This window comes from Oryzias latipes, chromosome 19 (genome assembly GCF_053564925.1).
Source record: "Oryzias latipes strain Hd-rR chromosome 19, Olatipes_Hd-rR_3.1".
In the NCBI taxonomy this organism is placed as follows: Eukaryota; Metazoa; Chordata; class Actinopteri; order Beloniformes; family Adrianichthyidae; genus Oryzias; species Oryzias latipes.
In genome coordinates, this window is record NC_136255.1 from 14,916,928 (window position 1) to 14,944,052 (window position 27,125).

The 27,125-nt window shown below is 39.4% G+C and overlaps 1 protein-coding gene across 1 annotated transcript in view; it reads right to left on the reverse strand.

Annotated features, from left to right (window-relative positions):
- Positions 1-112: 112 nt before the first annotated feature.
- Positions 113-27,125, reverse strand: part of prkcea (protein kinase C, epsilon a) — a 43,239-nt gene continuing 16,226 nt past the window's right edge. Inside the window, exons 2-15 of the mRNA XM_004080456.4 lie at positions 17,872-17,935; positions 10,516-10,681; positions 10,387-10,421; positions 8,563-8,651; positions 8,208-8,337; positions 7,083-7,225; positions 6,489-6,588; positions 5,792-5,988; positions 4,492-4,665; positions 4,256-4,410; positions 3,962-4,100; positions 3,262-3,450; positions 1,999-2,145; positions 113-1,706 (exon numbers count right to left, since the gene is read on the reverse strand). Coding sequence (XP_004080504.1) covers positions 1,557-1,706; positions 1,999-2,145; positions 3,262-3,450; positions 3,962-4,100; positions 4,256-4,410; positions 4,492-4,665; positions 5,792-5,988; positions 6,489-6,588; positions 7,083-7,225; positions 8,208-8,337; positions 8,563-8,651; positions 10,387-10,421; positions 10,516-10,681; positions 17,872-17,935 — 1,878 coding nt within the window. The 3' untranslated portion in view covers positions 113-1,556. The remainder of the gene's footprint in view (positions 1,707-1,998; positions 2,146-3,261; positions 3,451-3,961; positions 4,101-4,255; positions 4,411-4,491; positions 4,666-5,791; positions 5,989-6,488; positions 6,589-7,082; positions 7,226-8,207; positions 8,338-8,562; positions 8,652-10,386; positions 10,422-10,515; positions 10,682-17,871; positions 17,936-27,125) is intronic.

Genomic DNA, 27,125 nt, shown 5'->3' on the forward strand with positions numbered 1-27,125 from the left:
AGCATCACTCTCCTCCTTCCCTCCACTCAACTCCACCCTCTACTCTTTTAACATGCCTTCATGTGCATTTGTGTGAAACAAAACTACCAAAGACAGAGAGATGACACACAGGTTTATGTCGACAGCTCAGTGTTTTATTGGAATCAGACCAGGCAGGAGTAGCCTGGCTGTTGCACTACATTTTGGCACAGAGTAAGATAGTGTGACCAGGAACAGCTCTACCCCTGGGTGCACAAAGCGTCACTACACACCAACTCAACTGCACAAACAGCTACCGGTTCGTCTTCAGATCACTGCTCAACAGTCCTTCTCAGCGAGTGCATGTGTTCGTGGGAGAGACAGTTAGAGGGAGGGGCCAAAAATGAGTCTTTGTGTCTGAAATGAGAGTTAACTCGACTGCTGGTTCACCACAATTCCTAATAATCGGCTGTAACAGACTAATAATGGAATAGTTATTGTATTTTACATAAAGATTTTTGTCCACTTTACAATAATAATATTGATAACAGATGATAATAAAAAAGAGAAAGTTGCATGAAAGAATAGCCATTCTTTGAAAAAAGCAAATGGTTTTGCGACAAAGGGTGAAGTCTGTATTTTGGATGCAAAGGAAATAGAGGAGGAGGGAGGGGATTTGAACACAGGCGGTTGCTATAGAAACAGAAATGCTGAAGACCAAATAATTCCACAAAACAGTAAGGAAAACAATAATAATAATAATAATTAAAAAAAAATCACATTCATGCACACAAAAATCTACATTCACTGTAACACGCGCGACACATTCACACCTGCAGAACAGTCATGGACTCCCCGACAGTGACAGGTGGATGAAAGAGCTTGACTTTTCGCTGCTACACAGGCCGCCCGTAAAACTCTGCTCCACATAATTAGTTCAATAGCCTGTAACATTCACTTTATATACACATGATAGGAGGATAAAGAGTGTGTGACAGTGAAAACAACTCTATCATCACCCAAATCCACCCCCAACCCCCCCCAAAAATATATGTCTTTTGAGGAGAAATAAACAAATAAACCATAAAATATATAGATAGTCAACGTATTGCACAAAGGGGGTTTGGCCCTAACTGGTCCGCAATTAGGGACAGTAATAAAACAGATAGGGTGTTTGTCCATGCGCCACAACGCTCCATTACTGGCAGACAACACGATACAGCCACTCGACGAAGGCTATGTACAGGCCTTAGCACCTTCACTCCAAACTCGCGGAGGTGCAGACAAAGAAGCGGTAAAGCAGTGTAAGTGTTTGTTTCTGGGTAAGTGAGCAAGTACAAGTGTTGGTGTGCACACCAGACAGTGTGTGTAAGAGCATGTGCATATTCATATTTATCTTCATATTCATTATTAACCCAGGCAACAAGAACAACACAATGCGTGTAAATAATATTGTAAAAGTAAGAACCAATAGCGATAAAAGTACTGACTGTGTGCATGTGAGCTGTTGATGGGTTCACGGTTCTACTGAGTGTAAGCATGTGTGTGCACGAGCATGCCGGGTTTAGAGTTATTGAATCGAAGGGTGGGTCTGTGTGTTAGGTCTGCGTCTCCTCGGGAGCACAGTAGGAGAAGTCCTTGAACTCCTCCTGGTTGATTTGTCGAATAATGGTCTCATCTGTGGGCGTCAGCACGGGGTCCTCCTTGGTGAAGTCCTGGTCAAAGTTATTCACATCCCGCTTTGTCTTCTGCAATTGCACACACACACACACACACACACATAAACTCAATGAGGAAGAGGCAGAGACAGAAAAAAAAACACTCACATCATGAAAATAATGTTACAGCGCCACCTTCTGGTGATTGTTTGTTGCCACGTATAATTAATAGAATTTCCTACTGTTTTGTAACAAAACACAATGGTGGACACCAGGTTCTTAAAGGTATTACAAACAAAAACAAAAAAAAATCAACATAGATGTTAGAAAACACAGACACACATACAAAATCCCAAACTAAAACTATGTAGATGTTTCTTACAATCCGGGGTTTAAAGGGCGGTTTCACTTTTCTCTGCTCCAACAGGACCCAGTCGATCTCTCGGAAGAAGGCATGGGTCTTGATGGCCTCTTCACAGCCCTGGCTCACCACGCAGCCCAGACGCTTGGACGGGTTCTTTGTCATGAACTGCACACAAACACACACTTTCAACTCAAACCATCCATAAAGCGGAGAGGACAGCAACACAATGCAGGGCTGAGCGGAGACGCTCCAGTGCTATTAATAGAGGGGAGGCATTTAATGGCTCCGTGGACAGCTCCAACAGGAGGAGCACTTCTAGTGCTGCTGCACTCTGTGATTTCTGCACTTTGTTTAGTTTGTTTAAAAACTGTTTTGATACCTTTGACCTTTTCGATGAAGAGGTATCCTCTGTCAGAGGAAAATCCGTGTGCACTAAGTGAACTTGAACTGTTAAAGACGTGTTTGCAGCTCACAGGATAGAAATAACAAGGCAAGTAAATGATTAGGATATAGTAGCAGGTCATAAAAAATGTAATCTATCCTGGTAAAATGTTCTTTACGTAGCATGCAGATAACTAGAATGAAATGACATCTCTTGTATCTGTAGTTCTAGGCTTGGAGATGTTGGAGGCAAAATCAAATAAAACATTTTTTATATAATTGTTGGTTCAAAAAGTTAAAACATTTTGTCCAGAATTAAATAAACTGGTCTCTTCTAAATTTTGCATGTATATAATTAGAGTTTTTGAAGAGTTGCATAACTTTATTTTTTATTTTGCTTTTCCTTACCTTCAATTGATTTGCACATTTTTTTGTCTCTCACCTTTGATGCCTAATCCCCAGAGCTGCTGTAACAATTGAATTTCCCCACAGCGGGATCAATAAAGTTTATCCTATATCATCTTATTTTGTTGTTGCACAAATAAATCAGAAAAGTTCTAAAGATTTATTACCTGTAATTCCACATTTCTGAATAAAAATACAATCCAAACAACACAAAACAGTCCTGTGTAACTTAAACTGAAATAAAAAAACCTGATATATTTCATTTTTAACTATAAGATTTTAATAGTTTCTAGGAATCAATTGTTTTCCTTCACTTGCAAATATTAACAGACAGCAACTAGTCAATACTAATTTAAGATTAATTTATTGACCAAATAAATTTAATATCAATTTCAGATCCCAAAAATCAGGATTTGCATAAAAAAGACAGCATTTTATTTTTAAAAAATGACTAAAGAACAAGTTAAACAATTAGAGTGGCGAGACGATACGCACCGCTCGCAGGATAGAAACGGCGTCCTTGCTGAGCCACACAGGATACAGGACGTCATCGTGTAGGATAGACTCAAACAAGTCGTCTTCGTTATCAGCTTCGAACGGAGGCTGCCCCGCCATCATCTCATACATCAGCACCCCCAGAGCCCACCAGTCCACAGACGCCCCATACTCCAGCTCCTGCAGTATCTGAGTCCCACACAGAGTGACACAAATCAGCACAGTGGGCAGATTACTCTTTCAAAACACTAAGTTTTAATAAGAATTAAAGGTTATTTGAAAAACACAATGTCACAAAAATACAGATTTTGTTCCAAAAAAAGGGACTAAAGCTGTATAAAATATCAATCATTACACTCATACTTTCCCACTGAGTAAAGGACAATATAATTCCAACATCAGACCAGAGAAAATTTAACCAAAATTTGATAAACTTCACAATTTCTAAACACTGTATTTGTCAGTGAATTACACAAAAGACAAATATGCATCTAAAAGGGAAATGTGGAATCTAAAATTCCATGAAATTTTAAAATGGCATTTGAGTAACCTGCAACCCCTGAAAACCAAATTTTAGATGTCAAAGCAATGGTTTTTACTAGATGGATGTTTCCATTCATGATCAAATTTAGCTGAAGTGCACAACAGGACGTAGAGTTTTATGGAGCTTTGAAGACGCTGTGGTCTGTGTCCAGCTCACCTCAGGGGCGATGTAGTCAGGCGTGCCGCAGAAGGTGGTGGTGGTCACGCCGTTCATGATTCCTTCTTTGCACATACCAAAGTCTGCCAGCTTACAATGACCCTCTGCATCTAGGAGGATGTTATCTAACTTTAAATCCCTACGGAAGGACAACAGACAGACACAGTGTGACCATCTTAGGACAAGTTAGTTTAAAGTGAGAATGTCTAAAAACTTAATAGGTGATGGAAAAAAAAGATTCATTTCTTTCAGTTAAAGTTTGTGCTGAAAACTACAAACCCACATGGCTTTTACCTGTAAATGACTCCGTTACGGTGCAGGAACATGAGGGCTGAAGTGACTTCTGCGGCGTAAAAACGAGAGCGAGGCTCATCAAACTTCCTGGATCGCTGGATTTGGAACATTAAATCTCCTCCGTTCACGTATTCCATAACGAAGAATAAACGGTCCTGCAAAGAGGAAAAAGGAACGCAGGTAAAGAAAACGATGTGCTGAACTGAGGCAATGGTGGGATTGAGTTTGGCTCCTACCCGGGTCTGGAAACAGCAGTAGAGCTGGGTGAGGTAGGGGTGGCGGCGGGCGAGAGCTAGGATTCGCTTCTCAGTCAAAGTGCAGTCCACGTCATCGTCCTGGAGGATCACATCCTTCTTCAAGACTTTGACGGCATAAACTTCATCTGTCCCCTTTAGCTCTGCCAACATCACCTGGACAACAGGAGTGGGAAAGCATGAGTCCAAACGGGCCAAGACCTGCACTTAAATTAAACCTTCCTTATAAATCTACATCACTCATGTTGTTAGGCGTGAAAAAAAATGATGTTTTTTTGAATAATAGGAGAAAAACTCATTTATGAAAAAAGTTAAAGTGAGACAACAAAATATACCAACAACCAATTGCAGATCCATAGAATTGTAAGATCTACACCTAACTATCTGAGAAAATGCCAGAGCTCCTGGCACTGAAGCACAGGGGAAGGAGTTCATGGTATGGGGCTGCAAAAGGGCAAATGGTGGTGGCATGGGTTAGCAGATGACACTTTATTTTGGAATTATAAGAGTTGATCACAAATCTGTGGTGACCCTGAAGTGCAAATCACACCAACAAAACACTCAACGCAAAAAAATATTAAAGATCACAAGGAAAATTAAAAAAGCAAAAATAATAATAATAAAAAAAAGAAACAACATTAAGTTTTAGAAATCAAAACAAAAGGACAATTCCAAAAAAAAAGAAACCTTTTAGGAAACTAAAAGTAATTTCCAGAAATAAAAATGAAATGTAAAAAATGAAACACAATAAGACAACAGAAAAGGTAGGAACTATGGGATATCGCTGATGGATGATGACGTGTTTCCATCATTTCAACCAAAAATTATTTGACATTAGGGATCCTGGATATGCTCCAAAACATAAAAAAGTGGAAAAATTAAGTCGTCAAAACTCAAATGCTCTCTGGAATTTTTTATTGATATCTAAAATGTAATGTTTTTTGTTTTAATTTCTTTTTTTGCTTTTTTTTTTTTTATTGTTGCTTTGATACGTTAATACGGTTTTGTATTGAATGATTTGTTGGGTTTGAGTTGCACTTCAGGGCCACCGTACAAATCCCAGCATACCGAGCACTTTACACACTGTCAAAGTTAAAACGTCAAGAGGACGAAACAAAAACAAAAAAGTTCAAAAGTTGTCTCCGGTGAATGTAAAAATACATAATACATTTCTGAATTTCATCCATTTTAAACCCTTTCCAAGGCTTCAATATTTTAAAAGCTTAATGTCTAATAATTAACAACAGTCATGTTTTCAGCCTCCTCCTTAGTCCCGCCTCACCTTGCCAAAGCTGCCCTTGCCGAGAACCTTGATAAAACTGAAGTCCTTGAGGTTCCTCCTTTGGCTCTGTCCATTTTCCTTGGGCACAGAAGAGGAGGACGACGACAAAGAGGAGTTGGTGGAGGAGGAGGGAGAGTGCTGGGGTCCCTGCTGATCGAGTGAGAGCGAGTCCTGCAGGCGATCTAACTCTGCCAAGTCTGTGGGTGTCGTCAGAGAAACAGATCAGACTTTAGTGTAAAACTGCCTGGATGCCTTTTTTCTTGTCCAAGTAATAAAAAAACCGATGGAGACATGTTGTGAAACATCTATTTTCTATTCATTTTTCATGATACGCTCTCCATCAAATGAAAAAAGATTCCTTATGTGTATCATTAACAGCTTTTGCCATCTTTTCCCTCCAAAACTGGGAATCTTTCCACAAAGAGAAAGTTAACTTTCTAGCTTTAGCTTGCAAAGTGTGATAAAGGGATGACTAACTGTGAAAGCCAAATGGTGGTGGGCGGTGCAGCATCGCTCCACTCGCCTTTTAGATGCAGAAACACGTTTCCCCACTTATTTCTTAAAAGAAGCAACAATATTTTTGCTGAAATCAAATCCCTGCTTCTTGCTGGTCGAAGTAACACATCGGAGCTGCAAAAAAAGTCTACTCGTCTGGATCAAATCTGTTCGTCATTGGGTGCTGTGTGTGCGGGGTTACCCTGCTGCGAGGGGGAGGTGGGGACAGCTGGCTGACTGAAGCTGTTCTCCGTCTGGGAGAGATCAGGAGGAGACTGGGGAGGGTCCTGCCCTGGTGTCAGCTGGAGGCAGAGAGACAACATGGATGTTCCTTTGAGCTCTTCTTTGATTCACGTCAGAAACTTTATCTCTGATGCAAAGTGTGGAGTCAAATAGAAAAATCCTGCTTTGATGTGCAGGAAGTTGTTTACAGTGCATTATTGATTGTATGGTTAACTCTAGAACAATGTCGGGTTGGAAAGCTTGGGATCAAGCTCCTTGCACATGAACTGCTGGCTTTTCCCTGTTTTTTTTTTAATGAAATGAAGATAAAAAAACTATTCAAAGTTGACTTTTACCTTTATAATACCGATAAAGTATTTATTTAGGTAAAAAAAGAACCTATTTTCTGGAAATATTTCCCTTCCAGAAATAAAATTACTGTTAAAAATATAATGGTATTATTAGACAGTACGTTTTAAGCTGAGCTTTGGTTTGCTATTTGCAGTTGAAGTTTTTAATGCAAAACGTGAGGAAGGCTTCTTAATTCAAGTCTTCTAGGTGGCGCCACGGTTACCTTTCTCCTGCGTTGTGCCGTGTTGGAGATTTTGTCAGGTGTGACTCCCATGTCAGAGAGGACTTTGGCGATTCCTCGGGCGTCAACGCCACAGTTTGGAGCTACATTGGTCTCACACCGCCTGTGCACATTCATCTTACACACTGCAAAACAGGGAAAGAACAGGAGATCAAAAATTAAAGGTTTAGCCAAAGCTGCTTTCCTGACTGAAATTGTAGAATTTTGTAAATAGATATGATCAACAGCCACAAAAAAACTCTTAATAATTAAAAAGTGTAACCTTAATATAGATCTGGGTTTAAAAAAAAACTAATAAATGTATTTTTAAGCAATATATCATATTTATTGTTAGGTTTTAACTGTAAGACTTTTGAATCAGAGATCTAGTTTTTAAAGGGACTCAAAACTACTGAATAAATTGGCTTTTTACTCATTTTTTTAATACATACAAAAATGCAATGTTATTACAAAAACATAACTTGCTGATTTTAAAAAATATAATATTTAACTCGACAACTTCATTGGGTTCAAACTGTCAAATCCAAAAATGTGTCATTTGATTTATATTAATGAATTATACATTTATTTTCTGCTGAGTTAATCAGTTAGATGAGGGTCGGTTTTCACTGCAACGCTACTTTATTTACAGTTTAAAAAAAAATTGTTTTTAACAAAATATTTTTTTTAAATTAAAATCTGAGAATCTGTCACTTTCGGCTTCTCCCATCAGGGGTCGCCACAGCAAAACAACCCTCCCACGAGGATGAGTCGCATGGTTAACTTGGCAATGTTTTTACGCCGGATGCCCTTCCTCACGCAACCCTCTCAATCCAACCGGGCTTGGGACTGGCACAGCAGCGGAGAAGGGAATAGGGAGCAGCCCGGATTTGAACCCAGGTTTCACGGACAGAAGGTGCCGCAAACCAGTACGAGCTAAACCGGCCCCCCATTTTATCTAAATTACAACAATTTTAAAAATCAAAATTCCTCTATATGAATGTGAGCAATAAGAAAAAACAAGACTTAAAATGATCTAGACTCAAAGCCCTCAAAGCATTGGTTTAACTATACTGATAGGTCCCACTGTCAAATAAAATCCCAGCCTGGCACGAACCATGAACTCACCTTTGCACTGTAATCCCTGCCTCATGAGGCCCCACAGCAGGGAGCCACAGTGGTCACAGAAGGTGGGAACCTTGTAGTTGTGGATACTGAACTTGTGGGGCATGTTAACACTAAAGCGCTGTGAACCCACCTGCAGAGGTAGACACACACACACACAGTGTGACACAGGGAGGTAGAACACGTGGGTAAATTACACACATAATAAAGAAGCTGATTTGCGTATTGCCAGGTTTAATGATGTCACATCCTGTTTGAAGCAGGATAATTTGTTAATAACTCATTATTAGGAAAAGAAAGAAACAGCAGTAAACATTTGCTTTAGACGTGAGGAAAATGGTCGCAAACTTGAGATCACCTCCTCCGCCGTGTCTTCTTGCTTCTTCATCCCTGCACATTTGGTGATGATGAGCTCATGGCAGCGCTTGTGAACCACACACGTGCACACTGAAAGCACCAAAGGCATGCAGTTCAAACATAAGTTCGGGGCAGACATTTTTTCAAATGTATCCTTGGAAATATAATTAGAATATTACGACATTTCCGTCCTTTTTGTTTTTTACCTGCATTAGATTTACGCATGACATTTTTGATATTTGACAACATTTTAGCCTGCACGGTGTAGTTTAAGTAACAAATCAGCAGCATAACAAACTCAAGCACCTTCAACGTCTTATTTTGCAAAACCAAACTCCTACAAAATAAAATGCTCTTTTATAACAGACTCCAAGTTTCATGGACTTTCATTTGTTGAATATTTATGCATGAATGAGATCAACCCAAAAGAACGCATTAAGTTTGTCTTTAGTCTACATTAAAAACAAAAGTGAACGCAGAAAGATGGTAATATTAAAAGCTAAAATATGATCATTGTGTTCGTTTGCATCATACTTAACTGCCTTAGTCTGGTTTATTCAGGCTCTTCCACTTTCAGCTACGGTCAGCGAATACTCACCTAACATTTCAGTGTGGTTCTGCTTTGTTTATACACCTGTCTCATCTTCTATTTAAAGTTTTTTTAGGAGTATGCACTTTTCAATGCATGGTACATAGAGGACCTGCTGGACTACTTTGTTAAATAAACCATCTCATCTTCCAAAGAGTTTTGAGCACAAACAAAAAAAAAGAAAACAACAAAGAACTTTGCGCTGAAGAAAAAAACGTGAAATGTGAGACAGAAGGTGCAAAACAGCAAAAGCTAAACAGTCAGCAGAATCCCTTCCCTGTAGAGACGCCTTCAAGCAACTGAAGATACCTGCTCACTTTAACATTGTCACTATCGTATTTATCAGAGTATAAGTCGCATTTCTTTGCCCAATTTGATCAGAGGTGCAAATTATACTCTGGTGCAACTTACATGGGACTTTTATTTAAATACAAACACTAGAGGGCGCTGTAGGTGTGTGTATCAGTATTTGTTACTGACAGGAACACAGAAGAAGCCATCTCAGCCTAAACTAAGGTCACATCGTCCTCAGCAATGTGCGTTTAAGCGACCACTTTCATTGAAGACGATGTAAACTTCAGTGTTCCAAACTCTCACATTGACGTATCCCTATGCTAGTTTCCATGACTCTTTTCAGGCTCCTTGTAAAAAATGTGCAGCCATTAAACGTGCGTTGAAAGTTAAACCAGGTTGAACTTTGATCAATCAGGGACTCGATTTTGATTATTTATTTAATTCCCTGAAGTGACAACTGTAAAAATTGACAATGGAGTAGAAATGAAAAATTAGTCTTTCATATTTCGGAATAGAGCTGTGAAAGAAAAAGCCCTAAGCGAGCTAGTTTTTGGGTAGCGACAGTCCAGGGGAAACACTGTAAAAGCGCGTTCAAGAACCTGCTTTCAGTGCTTTTTTAATATGCCCGGTGTTTGATCTTCATTGGACCGCTGCATCTGCGCTGACATCTTTAGTAAATGTCCAATAAACTTTTTCCAATCAACTCATTTGACCTTCTTCTTACGTGCAAAACTGAAACACTGATTTGATGCGGATAAATTTCTAAATATCATTACAGAATTTTTTATCTATATTGGTCTGATACTGTAAGACCTTGGCTCATGCCCAAATCACAGCTGCCAGCCAGCAGCCTATAATCCCTTCCTGTGTTCTCACGCCTCAATAATAAATGAAGTGCAATGTTACCTGAGAAATTGGAACGTGCCCGAGAAAAGTACTCACCCTGACACTGGTAGCCCTGCTTCCCCAGCACACCCCTATCAGATGGCAAAGAAGCATGTCAGCCATGTTGGGTTGAGTGACACCAGAGAGCAGCTTGACCGCATGTGATCGCACAGATGTGTTACTCACCAAATAAAATCTCTGCAATGCGAGCAGTATGTCGGCTGTCTCAGGTAGGTGGCCATGAACTTGTGCCCGTTGACCTGATGGACCCGTCTTCGGACGGCCCCCTGCCGCCGGCGAGGGCCGATTCTCTCGCGGAACACTCGCTCTTCATTCTCATTTGTACCTGAGGCTGATCAAAAAAAGCAACTTTGTTCAAAAAACATTCATTAGCAAAATTAAAATGACATGTTTTTATGCTTTCTGGGTTACTTTCTAAGCTTAGGCATCAGTTTTCACTCCATACTTACACAGAGTGTGTAGAAAAGGAACATTTGCATCATGTTGCTACGGGTGTTTAATCATTCAACAACCTCTCATCTTCCTCTGTTCTCCTCTCCCTCTCATCTTCCTCGAAAATACCCCACACCTACCAGAGGCCTATGGATACATATGTATGCAAGCTATTTATACTTCCCTGTGTGGGCCTAAAACGAAGGACAGCATATTAAAATACTCCTCCTCAGCCAGCATCATCCAACCAGTCCTCCACTTCCTTTCTGCATCTCCCTGGAAAGATATACGCTTTCCGAGTGTAACCTTAAGACAAGAGAACCACCTCCACTCTTCCTCCCACACACCCTTCTTCCCTCTGCGCTCTCGTCCTAGTTAGCCTTTTTTGGGTTTTTTCTTCCAGCATCTATCTCCAGGGTGCGTTGGAGATGTGGTTACTGCTGAGCCTCAGCAGAGTTTGATTACAGGCAGATAGTCTTGGGACTTTGTGTGTGTGAGTGTGCGCTTGACTCTTTCTGTGTGTCTGAGATGTCTCTGTTGGTTGGAGGGGAGAGGCAGCTAAACAGGCCATTACTGGAATCATTTTGTTTTTGCATAATACATCATCCATCTGTCTAGGACAAACACAATCACACTCAGTGTGCTGACAAGGAGAGCAGATGAGGCACAACAGCAGTTATAAGTTATTGTTAAGGAAACAGACAAACTCTGAACCCGGTGAATTACAAGAAAAGAGATGTGTACACTTAGAAAAACAATGGGATTTGATTTCAGATAAATATGTTTGCAATGATGCGTTTAAAGATCTAATCAAACAAAAAATGTGTTTGGGGTGTTTTATATAAAGACAATAAAGATTAAAACTGCATTTCTGAGTATTGCTTTATTCAAATGGTTGTGAATCCGGAGCATGTAGGTGTGATGTAGGAGTTACTACGGCAAGCCACAAGCTCCCTGCTCCGCTCCATTATGATACATTTACTTTCAGAAAATTAGACCCATGCACGTCTTCTTGGTGCACAATTCTGCAAAGGTTTTTCACATGAACCTCCCACAACTTTTAAAAGTGGTTGACAAAGTAAAACAATGGAAGCAAAACTCAAACTACCTGTAAAAATGTGATTTTTGATTTATTTAAGGTAAGACCGAAAATTACTGGCAATGGTTTCAATCTCACTAACAGTCGAGAAAATTCTTTAATTCTTTAATCTTGTTTAACATATTCGAGTGAGTTCTATATTGACCCACAATTGTATTAAATTATGAATGCTGGTCATTCACTTCCATCCTACTTGTGCTGAAATAAGAGACTTCAAAGTCTTTCATTACAGAGGGTAATGCAGATACATTTCATTATTTGAATTGAAGATTAGAATGTGTGATGGGAGAAGCCAAGATTTATCAAATGATTTTTTTTAAACCAAAGTTGATCTTTTCTTTTAACTCCTAGGTCCAGCTGAAGTGATCATGTACGTCTTTACAAAACATGATGGAGTTTATGCAGAATAAACATAAGTAGTTGTATAAAGTGAAGTAAAGGTGAGATCAATTGAATGTTGGGAATCTTTACAGTATGGATGCTGAAACCTGCATCTTCATCCATTCCCTGCTAAGGATTTTGCATATTAGTTGCCTAAAGCTTGAGTGTGTCTGCATTTGAATTTATTTATTTTTTATTAATATAACCAAAAAAAAAAGATGGTAGTAAAAAAACAGTTGGTTACGTCCCTCACAGTGGACCACAAATTATGCATTTTTTAATGTATTATTTACAACTTTATTGATTCCGGTGCTGGTTAAGCTATTGTTAAAGCTGTGATGGTGGACCAGGAATAATGTTTCTTACAGACCCGTTTTATGCAATGTGCATTTTTCCTCATTTTATTGTCTTAACTCCCCAACTATGTGTATGATATTTCCTGCTGTCAATCTGAAAACCGGTGTTCAGGAATCGGTTTTCCTCCTTGGTTATCTAAAGCCAACAGGTGAGCCAAATGTCCACCTTTTCAGATTCTGATTGGGTCGGAAGTGAAAATGTTAAACAATAGGTCTAAACAAATAAAAAAGGATTTGCAACATTTCAATTTATTAACAATAAATACATTTATTAACCTAGCCTTTTTAATAATCTGAATAAGATATTTTAAGCATCAGTTGACTGTTGATGATGCAAAAATCAGAGTAGATCAAGACTTCAGACATAAATGTGGGCAAAAGCATCTTGTTTAGCTTAAATGTATGGATAAAAAGCTTTCGTTTTTAGTGACTGTTTGAATCTATAAATTAATTGGATTTTCCAATCAAATTATTTATCTCTCCCAGCTCAAATAACAATGGTTATGTTCAAATTCCTTCACTACTCACTACATAGAAATCTTTCAGAACCTGCATCAATACTCACTCAGATGGACAAATATGGACCACAATGCATTGCATTTGAATAATTTTTGTGGGGGAAAAATCTATTTTATTATTATTTTTTTATTAACCATCCCAGTTTTCATCATCAATACACAAAGGATTCATAAACAGTTTTCGTAAAATGTTTATATTTATTAGGTTTTTATTTTGTGAAAACGCTGACGTCATATTTGTCTGAATTGCTTTCAAATCCAGGACACTATATTGTTTTTTTAGTAGTTAGGCATTAGGGAGTGAATTCGGGACATAGCCAATATTTATTAATCAATTAATATAATTTATCTTTAAAAAGGCTACTTAAAATGTGGAATTACAAAACCCAGTCATTTTTTTATATTTGTAAATGTATTGGTGAATTATACGTTATCTTTAGTAAGCTTTATATTTAACAAGCAATTTTTTGCTGCACATCAAAAAGCTCTATTTCTATTCCAAGGACCCTCACGGTCTCCAAAACTGAAGCGGTAAAAATACAGTTACTGTGAATTTGTAGGCAAAACACAGCAATCTGTTTTAGGATCTCGCAGAAGGAAATATAACATAAGGTACTAGAGCACAGTGGATGTAGCAGGATTTAACGACTAAAATCAAGTTCTATGATGTGTTTGTATGGCAGAATAATCAGGAACCGCTTCTTATCCAGACTTATACCATGGGCAAGGTGAATACTCGATTGTGAGTGGCTGCTGGGTGTGCGTTAAAAAGTGATGTACCACAGAATAACCACACGGTGAAAAAAAAAGTTCCGGTCACCTGGCTTAAATGTTTTGTATCACTGCGCCGGCTTCTTTAAAACAACCTTTTGCTTGATCATTTGGACAAAAACAAGCAGTAATAGGTGAACTTTCTCTCTGAACTGATGCTTTATTCAACCCATCGGAAAGATCAGTATATACATATATCGCTGAATCTTGACTGCAGCGGTGCTGCGGCGCGACGCGGAGCACCACTTAACAAATAGTCCGCTTTTTGTGAGAAAAGCGATCCAAATCGGAAAAAAAAGAGAATAAGGACTAAAAACTGGTTAATATTCTGGTTAATATTCGCACCTCGCGGAAGCAAGTTCAGGTTCAGGCTTCCAGGACGTGCGTTAAAAAGTGATAATGCACACTTCTTCTGCCATTAACCCTTACATAATCAACAATGATAATGCACACCTCAAAAAGAGGTTCCGGTCACATAGCATTAATGTTCTGCATCACTGCACTGGCTTCTTTAAAACAACCTTTTGCTTCATCATTTGGACAAAAACAAGCAGTAAGAGGTGTAATTTCTCACTGAACTGATGCTTTATTTAACCCACAGTGACAATCAGCATAAATATCGCTTTCCTTTCCCGCTGCAGTTGAGGTCGGTGCCGGCTCAGCCGGCTAAACGGCGCGTTGTCACGGTAATGTGACAACACCCCGCACAATGTCTCAAAGTGTCCACTTTTCGTGAAAAGCTATCTAAACCGAACAAATAACAAGAATAAAGTAATAAAAACTGGTCAAATATTTATTTATTTTATAAATGGTATAAGCGGGTTAATGGCCTTCGATGTGTGCATTATCAGAAATTAACCCACGTCGCGGAAGCACGGCTTCCACGACGAGAGTTAATTTCATCACCCATTAACCTTTGCATAATCTGTATATAGAACATACAGATTATTTTATTCACTGAGCATTTCTAAAGTAATTAATAAAAGTCTGAGTACAAAAAAAATGCAAATAAAGAGACATTTTTGAAGGAAACCGGAACAGTGAATCTATAAAACAGACGAAACGACCACAGATGGTCAGATTAGGGGAGATTACTTTTCCGCTTCCTGGAAACAACAGATGCAGCAGGATGAAGAGGACAGAAAAGGAGGAAAGAGAGGATGGAGAAGAAGAACACTTCCTTTCAGGCTCTGAAGCTGCTGTGAACAGACTGTACCAGTGGGAAAAAAATACATCTGCTAAAAATACCCCTTCTCCTTCGTCTATATTCTTACTCCAAATTTCACTCCTTGCAGCTCCCTATATCAGCACACTCACACATCAGCAGCCATTTGTTTTAATCACCATGCATTAACATGAAGAGTTTTCTATAGGGCTGAACTAAAGCAAAGAAGTTCAGAAGTGGGTGGAGAGTGGGATGTGAGGTCACAACCAAATGCCCAATCATTGATGAGCAGGGCAAGACATGGATGCTAGAGTCTGGTGTGTGTGTGTGTGTCCGTTTGTGTGTGTCTAATCTATGTTCTGATCTCGCCTACTATTTTGAGAATTTACTCGCTTTCGTGGCTCTCTTCATTCATTTTACACTGAAAATGTCTCCTTCCTGCAAAGCAGAGGAGCTGTTTCTATTTCTGTGGAGGTGTGAAGCAACCCAGGTGCTGGCGGAGATCTTTTCAGCCTGAGAGGGAATAAGTATGTCAGGAAACAGAGGTTAAGTGACGGATGTTTTCCAGATTCTCCGACGTTCAAATCAAAACAAACAAATATGGAATTTAGGAGCGAGAGAACTAGCTTTAGGAACAACACAGCTTTCTAGGAAAACAGGAACATTTCAACCTTTGGCCTCGAGCTTCAAGGCTGTGAACTGCGGTCTGGCTTCTAAAGTTAAACATCCAGCCACTTGGTGGCAGCGCAAACTAACCCAGACTGAACACCTTCTTTCAAAAAAATACTTTGCAAATTAAAACATTTAAAAATGATAGAATTAGTGCAGTTTTCATTTTGTCTTCTAAGCATCTGGAAGGTTTAAGTTCAGTCTTTTGCAGTCTTTTCTTTGCATTGAGAATCAGATAGCTGCATAAGAAAGTTTCTTTATAACAGATTCTAAGTGAGGACAACTGTCTTATGATTTTAAAAAAATCAGATTTTTATTAATGATCAGCTTTTTTTTATTGTTCAGCACCAATAACCATTTTCCCCTACAGTATAATTACAGGATGGATACATATTGTACATTTTTTACTGTTTATTGGCCCAACGCGTGATAACAATGTTTGCATTTAGCATTAGGAGTTATTCATGGACGCGGGAAAAGATTAATGAGCCTGCAGACCACACGCAGCTCCAAAGGTTTACCGATTTTTCTGTCTGAAGCTTCCATGGTTGCATCCAACCGCCTACTAAAGTTCCTTTAAGCAGAGGAAGAGGTAAAAAAGCACAGCTTATTATCTCTCATTAATTCCACCTAACTGGTCGCACTGCCACCAGCCTTCTACGCGTTGTTACTGAGCTTCCCAGCACCAGGATTTAGCTCCTAGCCCGGTTGTTTTCAAATCTAGTTTTTGTGAGGAAAGGAGGTGTAAGACTGGAAGACAAGGATTGCAAATGCTTCTTCGTGCTGAGCAAAGAAAGCACACTCTGAAAACCGTTTGCAGAAACTTTGCAAACATGTGTTTTATGAGTTTTTTCTTGGCTCTTTGTACTTATTTTTAAGTGCTGACCACATGTTCTATTGCCGTCTGAGGCGAAGACTGTGTTGGGGTTGTCTGCTTGTCTCTGCTGGGAAAACAGTTCCATCAAGGCCTTATCCTACTTCTGCCCGATTAGCTGGATTAGGTCATTTAAGGCTCTGGTTGAAACGTCTGACACAGAAAGGTGTAGCTGGAAAGTGAAAGATGGTGAAGGTTGGATGGTCCTGGTCTAGACGGTTCTAGCATCTCTGGACATGTATTCAACATGCAAAGCTGCTCATTAAAAATACTCTTAGTGCCAGTAATACGATTGGTAAGGGAACTAAACTGCAAGTTTTGTTAAGCCTTACGGTTTGCTGCGTTCACACCGAATGCAATGCACGCATCAAATTGAAGAGCTCTTCAAAAGCATCTGGGATCATGAGATCTTTCCCAGTACGATGATGCTCAACATCTCAGCATCTGAATGCAGCCGCTTTCGGCCGTGCTTCTGTGTCTCAGGAGTAAAAAAATAACAATAAAATTAGAAGCTGTTTTATATTACTGTCTAGATGAAAATAAGAAGATTATCTTGAAGTTCTGGACGAGAATGATCATATTTTACCCATGTTGGATTTGGACTTCGCCCGATGATCGGGTCATTGAACACGTCACGCGCCCAAAGCTGAGTACCTGATTAGTTGACGCAACGCGTCATCCCGCAAAAGTTCTGCTTTTTTAACATCCCACAATGCCTAAATTCTGCTGCGACACTCATATTGTGCTGCAGGATCTTTGATCACAGCTGCACATGGACTTAACATTGAGATTGGGCGCCCCTGACGCACAAATCGCGTTTGGTGTGAAGCCAGCATTAGTCACATTCACCAATACGGGTGTTGACCCATACGGGTGTTAAGGGGATTTTGGGATGTCCAGTGCAGTGCAGGTATGTCTAGCATTTCCCTTATGGCTAATGCCTCAGAACAGACCTCATGAAAATGGAACGTACCATTGTCATGTGTGTGGTAAGAGTATCAAAAAAGTAAAAGGTCTAAACTCCTGAAGGCCTGCACTGTCAAAAGCACTCTCCTCCTCCACTCTGAACAGCTGTACGTTTGCAGGGCAGAAATGCTCCAGCGCGGCGGTGCTTCTCTTTTAAATTTTACACATCGGTATCACTTTCAGCTCGAATCTAATCAAAGGCCCCCCTGTTAAAAAATTCATCCTTGTTTTCAGGCCAGATGTGATGGTAATCTCTCTATGGCTTTGCAGCCTGGCAGCAGCGGTATTACCCTCAGTGGAGGATCCGGACAGATCGATGACCACGTACACCTTTCCCTCTGGCTCCAAGTCAATCTAGAGACAGAGAGATAAAAAAAAAGAAAATGAAGGAGAAATTCTGCAGCTGCAACAGTGAGTAGATGGGGGAGGCAGTCAAGTCCCCCAGGACAAACAAACACACATGTAAGTGGTCATTATCTTGCCAGTATATATATCATTATCAGCCCTTAAAGCACCATTGTTTCAATAACTATCACTCCAAGTAATATTGAGTTTTTATCAATGCAGTTTTCAAATGTAAATCAGTTTCTTTTGGTTTTGAGAGCAACACTTTCAGCCCACATCCTAAAGCTTGATTGGATTACCTTAGATTAGGTAGACCAGCAGATTTCACAAGGTATACTTTGGATTTCATCAGACCTCTCTCCTCAGTATTTTTTTGGATTATTTGGGTTCTAAAGGCGGACATGTTGGAATTCTCAGCTGGTTTCATTATATTGCAATTATAATAGACTGTAACTGTACCAAGAGCTCTGTTCAAGACATTTCTAGGGTGCACGTCAAGAAAATGTGTAAAATATGTGTACAAAAAAAATGCAATTAGAGATTAGATATTAACAGTATTGCAATTAACTTGGTAACATTTACAGCCATTAATCCATGATTGTAAATTCCTCCCGTTCCTGCTAAACGTCATGTTCTGCATTCACAGTCTGCAGCCTCTGCTATCACCACGGTTTCCCACACAATGTTAATACTTCAGCGGGCTCTTAAGCTATATAAACAGCGTTGTCAGATGCGCTCCCTTTGTCAAACACATGCTCACACAAACTAAACTTAGGGACCCTGCCCGCTTTAATGCAAACACTGAATCAAAATGCAGTCATGCCTGATAGGAATTTTGATTGCACCGTCACCAAGAAGCATTTTTAGACCCCTTTAAAGACCCACTTCAAATAAAATTGTGTTTTTGTTATTTTTAACATGTTTTTGTGGTATTTTTCTGACAATGGAGGACATATACAGAAGTGCATTCCAAATTATTGTGCTTATTGTATTTTTCTAATATTTTTCTCAATACTCAATGTAAATAAGAGTCAGCATAATTTTCCAAGTCACTAAACATTAAAGTATGTATTAAATGTTATTGAGCAAACCTCGTAAAGATAATTCTAAAGAACTGTAAACGGTCATTTGTTGAAACTGTGCATTAGGAGGTCAGATTTACTCAAAAACCTCTTAATAAGTCAAGTTACATTTGAATATGGGGCCCCTTTGTCCTCCATCTATATGTTTCTGCTTGAACTTCTTTGCAGGATGTCAGAATAGCCTCCCAGAGCTGCTGTTTGGATGTGAACTGCCTCCCACCCACATTGATATTTTGCTTGAGGATGCTCCAATAGGGTTGAGGTCAGGGGAGGATAGGGGCCACACCATCAATTTATCTCCTTTTATGCCCACAGTAACTAAGGTATTCGTTGCAGCTTAAAGATGCTTTTGTTATGGAAATAACGGTTCTTCTTTACTTTTGAATTTTCACACCTTCAGTGACCCTAAAGGGGCCGTTTAGCTCACTCCCCATGATTCTGGCCCAAAACATGACTCTGTCACCTCCTTATTGACGTCGCAGACCATCCACCAATCACCCACTATTCCATCCATCTGGACCATCCAGGGTTGCACAGCACTCATCATTGAACAAGACTGTTTAAAAATGAGTGTTCATGTATGTTTGGGCCCACTGCAGTCGTTACTCTATGTGAGTATTGTTTATGGGTTGCCAAATAGAACTGAAAGCCTCTGGAGGATCCTACACCTTGATGTTTGTGGTACTCCAGAGACACCAGCAGCTTCAAGTATCCTTCATGAGTTTAATTGCAAAACAAATAACTTTATCTTTTAGACACTTAAAAACAATTTGCATAATAATTTTGAAGATCCTGTACAAAGAAATTTGAATTCAAAATTGCGTCTCTGAAAATCTCTTTATTCAAATCGTTGTGAATCGACACAAAAAAAAAAAAATGCAGTTTGTAAAAGAATAAAATCGGCAGGCTACAAGCTCCCTGATCCGCTCCATTCTGATGCATCCACTTACAGACAAATAGATTCAAATACGTCTTCGGTTTCCTCGTCTGAGCTGGCATCTAACTCAAAAATGGATAGCTCCACTATTGCTCGTTAGTTTTGTTGAACCGGTAATGTTAGGTAAACTGATGGGTGAAGGAAAGAGGGGGTGTGGTTGCTTGGTCCTAGATGGTCGCAGTGGGTCTATAAGTAATGTATATTTAGGGCACAAAATAATGAATGGATCTTAGAGTATAATTTTATTACAAAAACCTTTTATTCATTTGTTTTCCTGTTTTTTAAGGGGTGTACATACCCTTTGAGTAAGGATCAAATGTGTAAGTGTGTCAGAATAAGGTAAAACAAGTCTAGAGTTAAAAGCACTCAGCACTCAGCACTCAGCCACACATGACATAGTCCAACAGAGAGCACTCAAGAGACAGATGACAAAGCAGGAGAGAGTGAGAAAGAGAGGTTTAAATCCTTCTTTAAGCTCTGGGACAGCAGCAGATCCTCTTATGCAACACACACACACACACTCACACACACTAGCACACATGTTACTTCCATTGCATTGCTAAACAAAAACCACAGACAGCACAAACAAATGCTAAATGAACTCCATGCGCCCCTCACGCTCCATCTCCCAGGTCGCTTGACAATCAGGTGCACAACGTGCACTCCATGCAGCAAAAAAACCCAGAATGTGATCAGAGGAATTTACAGAGCTGAAAACAAAGAGAGGAGATCAGAGAAATACTTTTCTATGGTCAAATGAGCACAACGCCTACGAAAAATATATTTTTTTGCCTTAACACTTGGTTTGTATGGAACTCAAGCTAAAATTATCAGTCCAAATTAAGATCAAATATGTAAGTCCAGTTTCTGCATATTTCTATATAGAAATTGTCAGCTGTTTCACCAAATATTGTAAAATGTGTTCTAAAGTTGATATTCCAATGCCAAAGAATCAGCTGGAAGTATTTTGTTAGGAAATGAACAAAAGATGGGATTAGTGACCTATAAAAGGGCGGCGAATTCTTGATGTCTCCCCCTTTAAAATGATTTGCTAATCCCCAAATGTAACCTCTTGCATAACAGCACATCACTGTGGGGATTTTAGCCGAAAGATGGACTGAGTCTGATTTGGAACAGAGCAGAGCAAATGGACGACACGGTCATTGATTTAGTGCTGGACTTGTGAGGTGGCACGCCAGCCAAAAAGCTGTTTCCACATCACCAATTACTGACCATGAGAGTCAAGCTATAGCATTTTAGAGAAAGTCAAAGGGGAATTTCCTCTTTCCACAGTCATGATAACAAAAGAAAAACGTTTTTCTAGGATGAGAGGAGGTAAAGTTGGAACTTTAAGCATTTTTAGTCATACAAGGTATCACTTAATCTTTTTGTGTGGTTTCAGAGCAAATCTACACCAACCATAAGTTCAAAAACAGCCATTTTTTAACAGTATTGCCTAAGAAAGACTGACCTGCAACAGCAACCGAGGTCTAGCAATGGCAGGTTGCTGCTATGCCCTGAAAAAAAGTGTATATATAACTCAGTATGGGCCTGTCAAGCCCTGCATCCGTGACTTATTCACATGGAATAAACTGCAACATGTTTAATGTAAAGAGAAAAGATGGAATCTTTGCCTTCATTTTTAATCAAGTTGCCAACTTTACTAGCGTGTGTGGAAAGAAAACAAATACAACAGATCACACGGCAAATCACATGGCTAAAATAATTAGCTAACGTCCACGAGTTTGGAGATGTGCAGAGAGGCCCAAACCTTTAGTAAGTGCACTGCAGCTCCAGCTAGATGCTCAAACGGTTGTACTGTACTTGATTTTTTAATTTGGTTTATGACTTTTTTTTTTTTTGCATTTGATTAGTTCCAATGGTCTCTGTGGTGTGTACTGCTTGAACAGGGTTAGTGGTGATCGCACAAGTGGTTGCACTCAAAAAAAGTACCCTCCACCCTTATAGAACCTGGAAATGATCACATTCAGAGAGTTAATTACACAAAGAGGTGGATTTAGTGTGACTTTAGCCCTGATAAGCCAACACGTAAAATGATCCTCTTTTGTGTGGTTTCAAGATCACCTGTTGTGGTTCGGCTTGTTTTGTGCTGCGATCTCTTTGAGGACGTTTACGTAAGGCATGACAAATAGGTTTTATTCAAACTCATAAATCATTTTTCAAGTGATTTAATCAAACAACAAGTGTCGAGTATGAAAGTGGGTCAAACCACAAACAGGTGCTTGTCGTAATTAACTGAAACGACAGATTATATCTTGTTTCCAATTAATTCAGTTTTACTTAAAGACCAACTTCAATGAAAATTGTATTCTATGGCATTTTTCTGATGATGGACTTAATATTAAGAAAATAAAAGCTTATAAATTGCATTTCTAAGTATTCCTTTATTCAAATCATGGTGAATCAGAAGCAAATGAAAAAAGGCCATTTGAAAAAGAGATTATTTGTGACGTAAGGAGTGGGACTTTAAAAAAAATGCAGCATAAAATGCAACTTTTATTGTTAAAATGTGTTTAATTTAACCAATTACATTGGACATTGGCAGATTAAAGAACTAAACTCCTATTTTCCAGGGACAAATGCCTTTATCTAGCTGTATCTTTTTTATAAAGGTTCATCTTGCTGTTTTGCTATTGAAGTAAGCCAAAATACCCGAAATAAAAACTAGGTCTTTTCCAAATTCCCAACTCTAGTTATGGAAAAGTGATATCTAGTTTACATGATGCTTAAAAAGATTTAAGAAATCAGATGAAATCCAAGTTGGTTTGTAAACAAACCAAGTGTAGGATCCACTGAGTGTTGATATGAGGCTCCGAAGGTTCACAATTAAGAAATCTTAACAGCTCCATTATTTATTTTTGTGTGCTTGAAGTGTTCAGACAAAATACATCAACAGATGAAATATCAGTTTAAACAACTCCTGGATGAATAGTTACACCAAACACCATGTTTAAATATATATTTCATAAAAACGTTTATTATATTTTTTGGTTTTGAATCTTTAGACTTTTATTTGTGGTGGAACATTTAGTTACATAGGAGGGTGATTAATAAAAATGCGAAAAAGCAAATTTATTTGTAAAAACTTTACTTTTTTTTCATATTGTAGCAAATATTGTGCTGCACTACACAGAATGCAGTAGATACTTATAAATGTGTTTTTTAGGTAGTTATGATAGTAAAATATTTGTAACTTAGAGAGGTATTTGTTCATTTTTTATACAAATTATTAATTAAATGTATTTATTTTATAATTTCTCGTAAAAATGTAAAACATTTAAGTACATTTTTGACCTAAAGCTGCAGTTCCAGATTGTAATTATGGATTAAAATACATATCTGTAACTTCAGTCTTAGAGTATATCAGAGCTGACAGTTAACATCCATAAGATTTTAGGTTTATAATAATTATGATCCTTCACTTCCAGAACAAAAAGGCCGATTAATATCCTTAAGTGAGTGACGGATCCCCTGACCCTTTTAGCACCAATAAAACTACATGCACTGTAACCAAAGTATTCAACCCCCCACCCCCACCCCCACCCGTGCTTTGTAAATGGATTGTAACGTGACTTGGATTTAAGAACTGCGTGTACAGACACACACACACAGGCGCTGGGTTCCCCGCCCTGAAAACAAAGGTTGGAAGGAGGCAGAGCAGGAGAATCTAGTTCGCCTCATTAATCCTGTTAGTCCAATTAGGACACTGATACAGACTTCTCAGCCGCTCGCCCTGAAACGCACCAGCTGAACGTGCCAGTGATCCTGGAAGGTTAGCATTAAACACACGTTTCAGCTTAACTGAAGACAAAAAGAACACACGAGGCAGGCTGAATCGAACACTCACACATAGCATATGCAGCAGCACAGAGAAGCACTCAACCAGGCAGACAGGGCACTCAAAGCTTGCATTATATCAATAATGTGGAACTAACCCCCCCTCCCACTCTCTGACCGTCCAGCTCGCAAACGCCGTCCAAGCAGACAGCTCTTTCTGTCTCGCTCGGGAGCGTTTATTCTCAGCGGCTGCCTCCCACATCCATCTGTCAAACGACAAATTCCAGCTTTAAGAGCTTGACCGCATTCACACAACAAGACGCGTGGCTCGTCCTGCTCCCCGTTAACCGGCAACTGGAGCGCGCACAGGAGACCCATGCTGACGGAGACAGTGTGAGAGTCATGCATCTTTAATGTAACATCACAGACGGCTAATAATGTAAGAAGAGCGCCGCTGCGTGCTGGTGGGGGGAGACGAGGGGACGAGGACACATTCCCCATGTTGTTGTTTGACTGCAACATTTAAAATAATCCCAACAAAAAATATGAACAAGCAGCCCCGTCTTCAAAACAAAAGGGAAAATTTGGATTGGACGTTCCCAGTTGGAGTCTTCATCACAGGAATCACAAGAAGAGGCAGAGTGAGTGATTTCCAGATGGACTGGCAGACGGTCTGATGAGCGGCCTTTGAAGATCAGACAGTCACCTCTGTTGGATGAAAACAGCCAGGATTGAAGCTGAAAAAAGGAAGCCCTGTCTGGAACCAGAACCAATCATGTAACCCCCCCCCCGTGTTTTCTCCTAAACTCGGCGTGGTCGGTTCAAAGTCTCGCCGAACAATGACAGTTCGAGAAAATAACAAAGAGGCTTTTGTTGGTTTCTGATGTTGTTTTCTTAGAAAGCAGCTTAAGACTAATAATCTATTTCCAGTTTTCACTGTGAATCTGCACTGTAACGCTACTTTTTAAATAAAAAAATAAAACAAAATTTTGATAAAAAACAGAATTTAACAAAAATTCAGAATAGTTTTGGTCATATTTTTCCCAAAATATTGAAAATACAGACTGCAACAGAAAACTATATTAATTTATATATAACAGCCTATCTCATTAATCAGCTCATTTTAGCTTAAAGACTTCATTAGTCACAACTCAACTACAGCTTTCAAATGGTTAAGAAGGAGCTGCCTACAGATGAAGATGATCTAACTCAAGCATAAACACTGGATGTTATAGAGCAGGGGTCTCAAACTCAATTTACCTGGGGGCCACTGAAGGCAGGGTCTAGCTCAGGCTGGGCCGCAACTTTAGCGCACACATTTATTCTCCTCAGCTGGCCCACCTCCTGCGGGAGCGGTGAGCTGCTGACACAGCCGCGCACGAGAACTGTTTGGTTGGGGTTAATACGCCGCCGCGCGTAATCGTAACCTTAACCTTCCCCCAGGTCCGTGCGGACCAGAAAAAATTTCAGCACCTGCTGCATGTATTTAGAAAATGACGAGCGAATAAACACTTTCTAAAAAGGAAAGTAAGGAACTCCTTAATGTGTTGTGGGGAGGGGGCTGTCAGGTTTCCTGCCTTAAATGTTTCCCTGCTTCAAGCCCAGTCAATGTCACGCACCCAAGAGTCATATACCCCACTGTGATTGGTTGGTTCCTCAGCTCCTCGCACAACACTGAAAAAGTGTCATTTATTAAAAAAAAACTGGCGGGACGCACTAACATTAAACTTTCGGGGCCACAAATAGCCCGCGGGCCACGAGTTTGAGACCCCTGTTATAGAGGGTGATAAGCCTGGCTTGACACTTGAATCAGAAATCCTTTCAGTTCACTGATCATCATCGAGCTAGTGTCCTCCAGAAGCACCTGAGCTCCAATTTGAAGGGGATGTCGCACAGCCACTACGTACATTTTGCGCATTTTGCATGGATGAAAATTGGTCATACATTAATATAAGTGGAAAAAGTGGAGAAAAGCTGTGATTCTTTACGGGAAATGTTCACAGATGTATCACGAATGAACCACGCAAAGAACATGTAAATCAATTGAACCGTGTGTGATTATCTTCCCGCTTCAATTATGACATTTTAACGTGATTTGTGTTCCGGATAAGCAATATATAAGGTACACATCGGTGGGTTATGCACGAAAAGTCCGTTACAAACATAAAAATAAGAGGACATACGTGGAACAGTCGTAAAAGCCACAAATTTTCGTATAAATCTCTCAAAAACCACACCCAATTGCATATGATTTACATAATAATTGAGCAAACTGCGTAATTCTCAACCAACAAAAATTTTTGAACAGCTCAAAACTGAATTCAAGTGTCATGCAAGTGTCTCCTGAGAATAATCGCAGAAAATTCGAGTTTGTCTACATGCAATCCAAATGTCTTAATATTTTTAGATTTCTTCAATTACCGGTAAACAATTCTTAAATTGATCATGTAAGTGATTTTAGGAAAAACATGTCCATGTTTTTACTATTTAGTCTGGTTAATTTTTACATGGATATCCATTTAGTGTTTTTTTTATTTTAATAAATGTATTATATAAATTTATAATAAATTAATAAAAAAATGTTTAAAAAAAATGTTTTCCTTCAGTCTTTGTGCACACATTTTCTGATAACTCTAATCGGATAGTAAAATTTTAAAAATTCTTAGATGCATTAAAACAAGTTTGCTTTGATAAACACAACTATTTCAGGGTTTCTGGTCATGGTTTAGGGTCGGGGACAACAGTCTGAGTTGGAACTAGAGGAACCACTATTTTTATGGTTTCTTGTTCACAACAATAAAGACTGAAGCGGACAAACCTCCAGAAAAAAATCCCACCAACCAGGAAGGAAAAAAGTTACAAAGAGGAAAACTAGTTACGGTAGTTCCAGATGTCCTCGGATCATCATAGGTGTTTCACCTGCTTAATACATCAAACTTGATAATGAAAGATTTCGCAGGGTGACCAGTGTCTGGCCTGACTGGGGCTGCTCCTGGGCCCTGGTGGCGGGTGGTCGAGTCAATATTTATGGTTTGGTGCATGAAAAATAGTTATTTTGGTAAACTTTGTGTGACAGCGATAATATTAAACCTCAAGCAACTTCTGCTGCCTGTCCTACTTTTGCCTTTGTATGTCTTTGTGTAAACCCCACCCCCTTTTAACTCCTCCCTGAATGAGGTCAAAGGGTATTTCTCACTAGATAGGTGACCCCAGAGATCATCTGTCCAGTCATGTATATGTATACCCAGCTCTAACTGCTGGATTTCTTATTCTCTAATGTGGCGTAGTGGTTAGCACTCTTGCATCACAGCAACAGGCCTCAGTTCGATTCCCAGCTGGGTCTTTTCTATGTGGAGTTTGCATGTTCTTCTTATGCATGCGT